Genomic DNA, 13,876 nt, shown 5'->3' with positions numbered 1-13,876 from the left:
GCATTACCAAATAATAGCAAGTTTGTACTTGCTAGTATTTATCACTTAAAACTTTGCCTTACAGTCTACATTTCTTCTGTGTTCTCAGCCATAAATTTGCTGACATCAGTCAGTTCATCTGAAGGCAAAGTACAAGTTTCACTGTTTGCATTTTGGAGATTTCATTCCTTTCTACTATTAAATATACATTACATAAAGAGGCAGGAATGATACCACAAAGCTCATGCACTTGATATGGGGCCCAGAAAAAAGTGTTGCCTGAAGGTTCATTATTTACTCCCTTTATCCTCACCTTTACTGTCGATATAAAGCTCAATTATTATACAGTATAAGTAGAAATGAAAAGGATAAATGATTCCAACCAATTGTCCTCTTTGGTGTTTTTCCGAAAATAGTTATGTACTAAACCAAACATGTCTCTTCGATCCAGGCTATGTTATAATGAAAAATGACATCTATACCATATGTTGTGGCTGCAGAAATACTAATAGAAGCAAACACATAAGAACAATTCAAATCTCATTTCTTCTGATTTTTTCAGGAATTACCCAAGCTTCCAGTGCCGCCGCTGCAGCAAACTATGGATATGTATCTAAAGTGCATGAAGCACCTGGTCTCTGAAGAACAGTATAAAAAGAGCAAAGCAATTGTGGAGAAATTTATCATGCCTGGTGGTGTGGGGGAAATGCTACAACAAAAACTGCTGGAGCGCCAAGAGAAAACTGAAAACTGGGTGAGAATTGTTATCTCATGCCTAAACATATGTAAGAAACCATACAAAGGCCATAACAACATCTCAAGTATGAACAAGCTAAGGGCTCTTCCACATTGGCTTGTGTGCAAAAGACAGATGGTAGACCCACAGTTTTGTCAGTTAGTGAGAACGGGACCCCCTGTTCTCCAAATCACTGGGGTTCCATTCTTATGGTCCGTAATTAGTGGTGGTCCCATCATTCTGACTCTTACTGACCAGATTGTTATGCCCTATCCTCTGGATGTAACCAAGGATAATAGAATTTGTGCTTAATGACCAATGTGTGACAGGGTTTCAACAATCCTCAGTTGAGTAGAAAAAATCTGTCCAATAGGGAAATCAACGCCCATTTTTCACTAAAATTTAACTTTTATTCATGTATCTAAAAGATGGATTTCTGATCATCCAACGGAACAATGTGTATTAAAACTAACAGACAGTAGTACATGGCAGCTTCCTAAGTACAGAAACACAGGCTAGTCAAGAGTAGCACAGTCAGTAGTCGTAGGTATATTTATGAATAGCTATGGTGTATTGGTCTATAACGCCTGGCTATTCAGCCCGGACCATATTTAATTCATCAAACTGAGCGACCAAATATCAGTAGGATTCCCCCAGACTCCCTATCAGTCACCCACGGATACAGCACTAGGGGGGGCTACTTTGCTTTTAATACTTTTAGATTCAGCAGTGTACACAAGCAACTCTATTAGGGAATAATACATAGTGTCAATCAGTGATGAAATGAGTGTCTATCAGTCTTAAGGAAATTCGTAGGAATCCTCCCTTTCCTTTACCCCCACCCTCCCCCTTTAGCATGTTGAGCATGTTGAGCATGTTGAGCATGTTGTTAGGGAGATCGACTATCCCTTTGGTCCCCATGTGCTGTATTCGTGGGTGACTAATAGGGAGTCTGGGGGAATCCTACTGATATTTGGTCGCTCAGTTTGATGACTAAGTTATGGTCCGGGCTGAATCGCCATAGTTATGCTTGAATATACTTACGACTACTGACTGTGCTACTCTTGACTACCTTGAGTTTCTGTACTCAGGAAGCTGCCGTGTACTACTGTCTGTTAGTTTTAATATACATTTTAGTGACAAATGGGCGTTGATGTCCCTATTGGACAGATTTGTCTTTCTAATTAACTATCCTGTGGGTTGTATATAACATGCAATCAAGGTAACATGGTTTAACTCTCCTAGAAGTCTCAACTCCTGAGATTCCAGCATCAGACTCAACTGCAGCATCAGACAGGTTGATAATTCAGGTGTTGCTAACTATTTTGTCTAACTCTGCACTGTCATTATAGACACTTTCAATAAAAATGCCCAGCAGTAAACACAATGGGACACATTTACTAAGGGGTTTGCACGTTCTTCATGGCTAAACGGCTTGAACAGGTATTTAAGAAGTGTCTGCTCTGGGATTGTGACTAGAGATGAGCGAACATGCTCGTCCGAGCTTGATGCTCGGTCGAGCATTAGGGTACTCGAAACTGCTCGTTGCTCGGACGAATACTTCGCCCGCTCGAGAAAATGGCAGCTCCCGCCGTTTTGCTTTTTGGCGGCCAGAAACAGAGCCAATCACAAGCCAGGAGACTCTGCACTCCACCCAGCATGACGTGGTACCCTTACACGTCGATAGCAGTGGTTGGCTGGCCAGATCAGGTGACCCTGGGATAGACTAGCCGCTGCCCGCGCTGCTCGGATCATTCTGTGTCTGGATGCCGCTAGGGAGAGAGCTGCTGCTGGTCAGGGAAAGCGTTAGGGTGTTCTATTAGCTTACTGTTAGGCAGGAGTGATTCTCAAAGAACCCAACAGCCCTTCTTAGGGCTACAATAACGTTCTACTTTTTTTATTTTAATTTGCATCTAGTACCATTTTGTGAGGAATTAGCAGGGGGACTTGCTACCGTTGTGTTTAGCTCTTAGTGGCACACATATCCATAGCAAAGACCGAAGTGGGAAAATTTAGTAGGGGTTGGATTTCAATTAGGCACTAACTCAGTGTCATCTCATCTGGCATAGTAGTGTGCTTTGATACTTGGCTAGAAAATAGCCATAGGAGAATACAAAGAGCTTACTTACGCATACAGTAGCGTTATATATATTTGATTTCTGGTTGATCTGCTGGTGGCTGTACTTTCTGCAGTGCATGTACTAGCCAATTCTGAGCAATTTGTAGTGAGACTTGCGACCGCTGTGTTCTGCGCTTAGTGACGCACATATCCATAGCAAAGACCGAAGTGGGAAAATTTAGTAGGGGTTGGATTTCAATTAGGCACTAACTCAGTGTCATCTCATCTGGCATAGTAGTGTGCTTTGATACTTGGCTAGAAAATAGCCATAGGAGAATACAAAGAGCTTACTTACGCATACAGTAGCGTTCTATATATTTGATTTCTGGTTGATCTGCTGGTGGCTGTACTTTCTGCAGTGCATGTACTAGCCAATTCTGAGCAATTTGTAGTGAGACTTGCGACCGCTGTGTTCTGCGCTTAGTGACGCACATATCCATAGCAAAGACCGAAGTGGGAAAATTTAGTAGGGGTTGGATTTCAATTAGGCACTAACTCAGTGTCATCTCATCTGGCATAGTAGTGTGCTTTGATACTTGGCTAGAAAATAGCCATAGGAGAATACAAAGAGCTTACTTACGCATACAGTAGCGTTCTATATATTTGATTTCTGGTTGATCTGCTGGTGGCTGTACTTTCTGCAGTGCATGTACTAGCCAATTCTGAGCAATTTGTAGTGAGACTTGCGACCGCTGTGTTCTGCGCTTAGTGACGCACATATCCATAGCAAAGACCGAAGTGGGAAAATTTAGTAGGGGTTGGATTTCAATTAGGCACTAACTCAGTGTCATCTCATCTGGCATAGTAGTGTGCTTTGATACTTGGCTAGAAAATAGCCATAGGAGAATACAAAGAGCTTACTTACGCATACAGTAGCGTTCTATATATTTGATTTCTGGTTGATCTGCTGGTGGCTGTACTTTCTGCAGTGCATGTACTAGCCAATTCTGAGCAATTTGTAGTGAGACTTGCGACCGCTGTGTTCTGCGCTTAGTGACGCACATATCCATAGCAAAGACCGAAGTGGGAAAATTTAGTAGGGGTTGGATTTCAATTAGGCACTAACTCAGTGTCATCTCATCTGGCATAGTAGTGTGCTTTGATACTTGGCTAGAAAATAGCCATAGGAGAATACAAAGAGCTTACTTACGCATACAGTAGCGTTCTATATATTTGATTTCTGGTTGATCTGCTGGTGGCTGTACTTTCTGCAGTGCATGTACTAGCCAATTCTGAGCAATTTGTAGTGAGACTTGCGACCGCTGTGTTCTGCGCTTAGTGACGCACATATCCATAGCAAAGACCGAAGTGGGAAAATTTAGTAGGGGTTGGATTTCAATTAGGCACTAACTCAGTGTCATCTCATCTGGCATAGTAGTGTGCTTTGATACTTGGCTAGAAAATAGCCATAGGAGAATACAAAGAGCTTACTTACGCATACAGTAGCGTTCTATATATTTGATTTCTGGTTGATCTGCTGGTGGCTGTACTTTCTGCAGTGCATGTACTAGCCAATTCTGAGCAATTTGTAGTGAGACTTGCGACCGCTGTGTTCTGCGCTTAGTGACGCACATATCCATAGCAAAGACCGAAGTGGGAAAATTTAGTAGGGGTTGGATTTCAATTAGGCACTAACTCAGTGTCATCTCATCTGGCATAGTAGTGTGCTTTGATACTTGGCTAGAAAATAGCCATAGGAGAATACAAAGAGCTTACTTACGCATACAGTAGCGTTCTATATATTTGATTTCTGGTTGATCTGCTGGTGGCTGTACTTTCTGCAGTGCATGTACTAGCCAATTCTGAGCAATTTGTAGTGAGACTTGCGACCGCTGTGTTCTGCGCTTAGTGACGCACATATCCATAGCAAAGACCGAAGTGGGAAAATTTAGTAGGGGTTGGATTTCAATTAGGCACTAACTCAGTGTCATCTCATCTGGCATAGTAGTGTGCTTTGATACTTGGCTAGAAAATAGCCATAGGAGAATACAAAGAGCTTACTTACGCATACAGTAGCATTCTATATATTTGATTTCTGGTTGATCTGCTGGTGGCTGTACTTTCTGCAGTGCATGTACTAGCCAATTCTGAGCAATTTGTAGTGAGACTTGCGACCGCTGTGTTCTGCGCTTAGTGACGCACATATCCATAGCAAAGACCGAAGTGGGAAAATTTAGTAGGGGTTGGATTTCAATTAGGCACTAACTCAGTGTCATCTCATCTGGCATAGTAGTGTGCTTTGATACTTGGCTAGAAAATAGCCATAGGAGAATACAAAGAGCTTACTTACGCATACAGTAGCTTTCTATATATTTGATTTCTGGTTGATCTGCTGGTGGCTGTACTTTCTGCAGTGCATGTACTAGCCAATTCTGAGCAATTTGTAGTGAGACTTGCGACCGCTGTGTTCTGCGCTTAGTGACGCACATATCCATAGCAAAGACCGAAGTGGGAAAATTTAGTAGGGGTTGGATTTCAATTAGGCACTAACTCAGTGTCATCTCATCTGGCATAGTAGTGTGCTTTGATACTTGGCTAGAAAATAGCCATAGGAGAATACAAAGAGCTTACTTACGCATACAGTAGCGTTCTATATATTTGATTTCTGGTTGATCTGCTGGTGGCTGTACTTTCTGCAGTGCATGTACTAGCCAATTCTGAGCAATTTGTAGTGAGACTTGCGACCGCTGTGTTCTGCGCTTAGTGACGCACATATCCATAGCAAAGACCGAAGTGGGAAAATTTAGTAGGGGTTGGATTTCAATTAGGCACTAACTCAGTGTCATCTCATCTGGCATAGTAGTGTGCTTTGATACTTGGCTAGAAAATAGCCATAGGAGAATACAAAGAGCTTACTTACGCATACAGTAGCGTTCTATATATTTGATTTCTGGTTGATCTGCTGGTGGCTGTACTTTCTGCAGTGCATGTACTAGCCAATTCTGAGCAATTTGTAGTGAGACTTGCGACCGCTGTGTTCTGCGCTTAGTGACGCACATATCCATAGCAAAGACCGAAGTGGGAAAATTTAGTAGGGGTTGGATTTCAATTAGGCACTAACTCAGTGTCATCTCATCTGGCATAGTAGTGTGCTTTGATACTTGGCTAGAAAATAGCCATAGGAGAATACAAAGAGCTTACTTACGCATACAGTAGCGTTCTATATATTTGATTTCTGGTTGATCTGCTGGTGGCTGTACTTTCTGCAGTGCATGTACTAGCCAATTCTGAGCAATTTGTAGTGAGACTTGCGACCGCTGTGTTCTGCGCTTAGTGACGCACATATCCATAGCAAAGACCGAAGTGGGAAAATTTAGTAGGGGTTGGATTTCAATTAGGCACTAACTCAGTGTCATCTCATCTGGCATAGTAGTGTGCTTTGATACTTGGCTAGAAAATAGCCATAGGAGAATACAAAGAGCTTACTTACGCATACAGTAGCGTTCTATATATTTGATTTCTGGTTGATCTGCTGGTGGCTGTACTTTCTGCAGTGCATGTACTAGCCAATTCTGAGCAATTTGTAGTGAGACTTGCGACCGCTGTGTTCTGCGCTTAGTGACGCACATATCCATAGCAAAGACCGAAGTGGGAAAATTTAGTAGGGGTTGGATTTCAATTAGGCACTAACTCAGTGTCATCTCATCTGGCATAGTAGTGTGCTTTGATACTTGGCTAGAAAATAGCCATAGCAATAGGATAGCATTGTTTGGTTTTAAAAACTCAAAAAAAAACAAAAAACACAAAAAAAAAAAAAAAACACAAAAAAAAACAAAAAAAAGTAAAAAAAAAAAATAAAGTTATAACTCTCATTTTAAAAATGTTTAACCCGAGGGCTAGGGGTAGAGGACGAGGGCGGGGACGTGGGCGTCCAACTACTGCAGGGGTCAGAGGCCGTGGTCCTGGGCGGGGTGAGACACCACCTGCTGATGAGGGAGCAGGGGAACGCCGCAGAGCTACACTCCCTAGGTTCATGTCTGAAGTTACTGGGACTCGTGGTAGAGCACTGTTGAGGCCAGAACAGTGCGAACAGGTGATGTCGTGGATTGCTGACAATGCTTCGAGCAATTTGTCCACCACCAGTCAGTCTTCCACGCAGTCCACCCATGTCACCGAAATCGCCACTCCTCCAGCTCCTGCACCTCAGCCTCCTCCCCCCCAGTCTGCCCCCTCCCAGGAAAATTTGGCATTTGAACCGGCATACTCTGAGGAACTGTTTTCTGGACCCTTCCCACAGTCACAAACCACTTGTCCGGTTGCTGCTGAGCAATTTTCCGATGCCCAGGTTTTCCAACAGTCACAGTCTGTGGGTGATGATGACCTTCTTGACGTAGTGGAAGTGTGTAAAGAGGTGTCCGACGATGAGGAGACACGGTTGTCAGACAGTGGGGAAGTTGTTGTCAGGGCAGGAAGTCCGAGGGGGGAGCAGACTGAGGGATCGGAGGATGATGAGGTGACAGACCCAAGCTGGGTTGAGAGGCCGGGTGAACACAGTGCTTCTGAGACGGAGGAGAGTCCTCGACCAGAACAGGTTGGAAGAGGCAGTGGTGGGGCCAGACGGAGAGGCAGGGCCAGAGCTGGTGCATCAGCGCCAAATGTGTCAACTAGTGAAGCTCCCGTGGCGAGGGCTCCTGCGGCGAGGGCTAGATCTTCAGAAGTCTGGAGGTTCTTTAAGGAAACACCGGATGACCGACGGACTGTGGTGTGCAACATTTGCCAAACCAGGCTCAGCAGGGGTTCCACCACTACTAGCTTAACTACCACCAGTATGCGCAGGCATATGAATGCTAAACACCCCACTCAGTGGCAACAAGCCCGTTCACCTCCGGCCGTGCACACCACTGCTCCTTCCCCTGTGTCAGCTGCTAGTCAGCCCCCTGCCCAGGACCCTGCCACAAAAACCCCATCGTCGCCTCCACGATCCTCCACAGCATCCACCAGCGTTCAGCTCTCCATACCCCAGACGCTGGAGCGGAAACGCAAATATAGTGCAACCCACCCGCACGCCCAAGCCCTTAATGTGCACATCTCCAGATTGCTTAGCCTGGAGATGCTGCCCTATAGGCTAGTAGAGACCGAGGCCTTTCGCAACCTCATGGCGGCGGCCGCCCCTCGGTATTCGGTCCCCAGCCGCCACTACTTTTCCCGATGTGCCGTCCCAGCCCTGCACCAGCACGTGTCAGACAACATCATCCGTGCCCTGACCAACGCCGTTTCTGACAAGGTCCACCTGACCACGGACACGTGGACGAGTGCTGCCGGGCAGGGCCACTATATATCGCTGACGGCACATTGGGTTAACTTGGTGGAGGCTGGGACCGAGTCTGACACTGGGGCTGCTCATATACTGCCGACGCCGAGGATTGCGGGGCCTACCTCGGTCCAGGTGTTTCAGGCCTACTATGCCTCCTCCTCCTCCCACCCCTCCTCCACCTCCTCCTCCGAACTACCATCCGTGGGCACGGCGCCATCAGTCGGTAGCTCTAGGCACAGCAGCAGTGCCGTCGCTAAGCGACAGCAGGCGGTGCTCAAACTGCTGAGCCTAGGCGACAAAAGGCACACCGCCCAAGAGCTATTACAGGGCATCACGGCGCAGACTGATCTGTGGCTGGCACCGCTGAACCTCAAGCCGGGAATGGTTGTGTGTGACAACGGCCGTAACCTGGTGGCGGCTCTGCAACTCGGCAGACTGACACATGTGCCATGCCTGGCCCATGTGTTAAATCTGATAGTTCAGCGTTTCCTCAAGACATACCCCAATCTGTCTGATTTGCTCACGAAGGTGCGCCGCATCTGTGCGCATTTCAGGAAGTCCAGCCCAGATGCTGCCACTCTCAGGGCAGCGCAGCGCCGCCTCCAACTGCCCGCTCACCGACTGTTGTGCGACGTGCCCACGAGGTGGAATTCAACACTGACCATGTTATCCAGAGTTTACCAGCAGCGCAGAGCGATTGTAGACTGCCAGATGTCAACTTCCACCAGAACTGGTAGTCAGGTCAGTCAGCTTCCTCAAGTCTACAATGAGGAGTGGACGTGGATGTCTGATATCTGTCAGGTGCTGAGTAACTTTGAGGAGTCAACACAGATGGTCAGTGGCGATGCCGCCATCATCAGCCTCACCATCCCGCTGCTTGGCCTGTTGAAAAACTCTCTGGTCAGCATGAAGTCGGAAGCTTTGCGCTCGTCACAAGAGACAGGGGAAGAATATTCCCTTGTTGATAGCCAAAGCACCCTCAGGTCTGTTTCTCAGCGCATATCGGAGGAGGTGTAGGTGGAGGAGGATGAGGAGGAAGAGGAGGAGAATGTTGGTGAGACACAAGAGGGGACCATTGTTGAGTCCTTTACTGTTCAGCGTGTATGGGCAGAAGAAGAGGAGTTGGAGGAGTTGGAGGAGGAGGAAATGGACAGTCAGGCCAGTGAGGGGAGTGAATTCTTACGCGTTGGTACTCTGGCGCATATGGCAGATTTCATGCTAGGCTGCCTATCCCGTGACCCTCGCGTTCAAAGAATTTATTCCAGCACCGATTACTGGGTGTTCACTCTCCTGGACCCACGGTACAAGCAAAATCTTTCCACTCTCATCCCTGCAGAGGAAAGGAGTGTGAGAATGCATGAATACCAGCAGGCCCTGGTGCACAAGCTGAAACAGTATTTCCCTTCTGACAGCGCTAGCGGCAGAGTGCGTAGTTCTGCGGGACAAGTAGCGAGGGAGAGTAGGCGAGCAGGCAGCTTGTCCAGCACTGGCAAGGGTACGCTTTACAAGGCTTTTGCCAGCTTTATGTCACCCCAGCAAGACACTGTCACCTGTCCCCAGTCTCGGCAGAGTAGGGCTGATCTTTACAGAAAGATGGTGAGGGAGTACGTAGCTGACCATACCATCGTCCTAAATGATCACACAGCTCCCTACAACTACTGGGTTTCAAAGCTGGACATGTGGCACGAACTGGCGCTGTACGCCTTGGAGGTTCTTGCCTGCCCTGCCGCTAGCGTCTTGTCCGAGCGGGTTTTCAGTGCAGCTGGTGGCATCATCACCGATAAGCGTACACGCCTGTCGACTGACAGCGCTGACAGGCTGACGCTTATTAAAATGAATAAAGGCTGGATTTCTCAGAATTTCCAATCTCCACCAGGTGAAGGAAGCTCAACCTGAATAATTGATCCACTCCTCCTCCTCCTCATTTTCCTCCTTCTCCTCCTCTTTGTACAGTAAAGCAGAGGAAAATGGCTATTTTTTGACAGGGCCCACTGGCTCTTGCTATAGTACTTCATGCATTTAATTTTTCTGGAGGGCCACCTACCCGGTCCTCTGTTTGAAACAATTTTTGTGAGTGCCACATACAGGCACTCAATCTATTCCATTTTACTGCAGGGCCACCTACCTGCTCCTCTGGTTTGAAACATTTTTGGGACTGCCACATACAGGCACTCAATCTATTCCATTTTACTGGAGGGCCACCTACCTGCTCCTCTGGTTTGAAAAATTTTTGGGACTGCCACATACAGGCACTCAATCTATTCCATTTTACTGCAGGGCCACCTACCTGCTCCTCTGGTTTGAAACATTTTTGGGACTGCCACATACAGGCACTCAATCTATTCCATTTTACTGGAGGGCCACCTACCTGCTCCTCTGGTTTGAAAAATGTTTGGGACTGCCACATACAGGCACTATCCAAATTAAATTGTCTCCATAGCAGCCTCCACACGTTGTCTCCATTGCTACCTCCAAAAGTCGTCCATATAGCTGCCTCCATACATCGTCCCTTTATCAAACGAGGTGTGTCAGGCAGAAATTTGGGTTGTTTTCATGGATTCCACATCAAAGTTGTTAACTTTGTCGCCACCCTGCTGTGTTATCCACAAAATATACTGGCAAACTTTTACCATTTAGGGATATTATTTCAGCGCTTCTTGCGCATCTGTTTACATTCCCCTCACCCGGCATATCCTAAACTTATAAGAACGCTACTACACTTGATCTTATACAAAAGGTTCTTAGAAGTGCTGTTTGGGGAGTAGCCTAGAGACAGGGGCTTGAATTGGCGAAAGCTCGCCTGGCAGCGGAGCGCCAGCTCCATGCGCATCATGCGCTTCTTGCGCATCTGTTTACATTCCCCTCACCCGGCATATCCTAAACTTATAAGAACGCTACTACACTTGATCTTATACAAAAGGTTCTTAGAAGTGCTGTTTGGGGAGTAGCCTAGAGACAGGGGCTTGAATTGGCGAAAGCTCGCCTGGCAGCGGAGCGCCAGCTCCATGCGCATCATGCGCTTCTTGCGCATCTGTTTACATTCCCCTCACCCGGCATATCCTAAACTTATAAGAACGCTACTACACTTGATCTTATACAAAAGGTTCTTAGAAGTGCTGTTTGGGGAGTAGCCTAGAGACAGGGGCTTGAATTGGCGAAAGCTCGCCTGGCAGCGGAGCGCCAGCTCCATGCGCATCATGCGCTTCTTGCGCATCTGTTTACATTCCCCTCACCCGCCATATCCCAAGCTTATAAGAACGCTACTACACTTAACTTGGTGCAGGCTGGGACCGAGTCTGACCCTGGGGCTGGTCATATACTGCCGACGCAGAGAATTGCGGGGCCTACCTCGGTCCAGGTCTCAAAGGCCTACTATACCTCCTCCCACCCCTCCTCCACCTCCTCCTCCTCCGAATTACCATCCGTGGGCATGGCGCCATCAGTCGGTAGCTCTAGGCACAGCAGCAGTGCCGTCGCTAAGCGACAGCAGGCGGTGCTGAAACTGCTGAGCCTAGGCGATAAAAGGCACACCGCCCAAGAGCTATTACAGGGCATTCCACATCAAAGTTGTTAACTTTGTCGCCACCCTGCTGTGTAATCCACAAAATATACTTGCAAACTTTTACCATTTAGGGATATTATTTCAGCGCTTCTTGCGCATCTGTTTACATTCCCCTCACCCGCCATATCCTAAACTTATAAGAACGCTACTACACTTGATCTTATACAAAAGGTTCTTAGAAGTGCTGTTTGGGGAGTAGCCTAGAGACAGGGGCTTGGATTGGCAAAAGCTCGCCTGGCTGCAGAGCGCCAGCTCCATCCCAAGATCCAACTAACATAGTTGCAGCACCTTTAATCTACTACTAGTTCACTGCCTCCATAATAATAATAATAATAATCTTTATTTATATAGCGTCATCATATTCTGTAGCGCTTTACAAATCATAGGAAACAAATACAAATGTAATGTAACAGAGCACAACATTTGTATGGAACAACAGGAGTGAGGTCCCTGCTCGCCAGAGCTTACGGTTTATGAAGATGATGGGGTAACACGAGGTAAAAGAATATTTAATGGTCAAGCCATTCTTCTTAGGGAATAGAAAAAAATATAATAAATGGAATTGCTGTCGCTTGAACCACTCAGCCGTCATCTTATATACCAGGTCCAGGGTGAATGGGACTGCAGAGAAGTCTGGTGCCTGTTGGTTGCTGGATAACAGATGGGAGGACGACACAGGACGGGTTAGTAGAAGAGTTAAAACTTCATGCAGTTAATGAGTGTTATAGGCTTGCCTAAAGAAATGGATTTTAAGAGCACGTTTGAAACTTTGGAGGTTAGGTATTAGTCTGATAGTCCAGGGCAGAGCATTCCATAGAATTGGTGCAGCTCTAGAGAAGTCTTGGAGACGCGAGTGGGAGGTCCGCACTAGGGTAGAGGTTAATCTAAGATCACTGGCGGATCTAAGAGCACGGGTTGGGCGATAGACTGAGATAAGAGAGGAGAGGTAGGGGGGTGCAGCATTATACAGAGCTTTATGGATGAGGGTTATTATTATTTTAAACTGTATTCGAAAGGAGACTGGCAGCCAGTGCAGCGACTGGCATGAACTGTAAGCATACATGGTCCCCTTATCAAACGAGCTGTGTCAGGCAGAATTTTGGGTTGTTTTCATGGCTTCCATGTTAACTTTGTCGCCACCCTGCTGTGTAATCCACAAAATATACTGGCAAACTTTTATCATGTACCGATATTATTTGAGCGCTTCTTGCTCACCTCCTTTGGTTCCTCTCTGACACCCATTGGTTTGAAGCCTGAGTCCAATTAGGGTATGTCGCCATGCCACTCTCTAGCCTGCTGCCGCTGCCTCTGCCTCTGCATGCCGTCCCCTATAGTGTCAGGGTCAATTATTGGATGTTTTACATGCTATCTAGCTTCATTCTGTCACTCTGTCATGGCCATGCTGTTGCCCATAATTTCGGCATAATGGTGCGATTAAGCAGCCTCAGAGGCATCCATGCATGCTGCCCCTGCTGTTTCCTGTCCATTTCCGTGGTGTTTCCATCCTTTTCTGAGGTTCCCAGGTGTTTGGCCAAGCTTCCCTGTGCAGAGCCTTGGTCCCCTTGAAAAATGCTCGAGTCTCCCATTGACTTCAATGGGGTTCGTTATTCGAGACGAGCACTCGAGCATCGGGAAAAGTTCGTCTCGAATAACGAGTACCCGAGCATTTTAGTGTTCGCTCATCTCTAATTGTGACGCATGTGACCCTTTTGTGGTGCTGGCTTCTATGTGACACAAATTAGGGGGCGTGCCATCGGTCGATCGAGCGCTGTATTGAACTTTCAAATTGTGTTAAAGATGCACCACAGAAAAAGATGGCGAATTGCCAGACCAGTGCGGGGAAGCAACACATTCATGATTTCAGGCGCACGCAGCATTATAGATAGATAATGGACTTTCGAGTGACCTGGTAAGTAAATGTGTCCCAATGGGGTACATTTACTAAAAGTAGTACAAACTGCACTTACAGTGAGTTTGCCTGTGTATAATGCATGGTTTGACACAAAGGGGCTTATTTACTAAGGGTCCCACGGTCGCATTTTTGTCGGGTTTCCTGACTTTTTGGGGATTGCACCAGGGATTGTGTCGCACGTGATCAACTTGTGTCGCAATCATGCCAGCTTTCACGCAACACAAATCGGTGGACGAGCTCCCGGACAATCCGACGGATTCGGACTATGTGGGGGATTTAACATTTAAATTTGTGTCGCATCCAATGCACTTACA

The 13,876-nt window shown here is 46.6% G+C and overlaps 1 protein-coding gene across 1 annotated transcript in view; it reads left to right on the top strand.

Annotated features, from left to right (window-relative positions):
• Window positions 1-13,876, top strand: part of CHAT (choline O-acetyltransferase) — a 92,854-nt gene that overhangs the window by 10,276 nt on the left and 68,702 nt on the right. The window contains exon 3 of the mRNA XM_072130957.1: window positions 542-733. Within this exon, the coding sequence (XP_071987058.1) occupies window positions 542-733 (192 nt within the window). The remainder of the gene's footprint in view (window positions 1-541; window positions 734-13,876) is intronic.

Source organism: Engystomops pustulosus, chromosome 11 (assembly GCF_040894005.1).
Source record: "Engystomops pustulosus chromosome 11, aEngPut4.maternal, whole genome shotgun sequence".
NCBI classification, from domain to species: Eukaryota; Metazoa; Chordata; class Amphibia; order Anura; family Leptodactylidae; genus Engystomops; species Engystomops pustulosus.
This window is presented reverse-complemented; position numbering and strand designations above follow the sequence as displayed.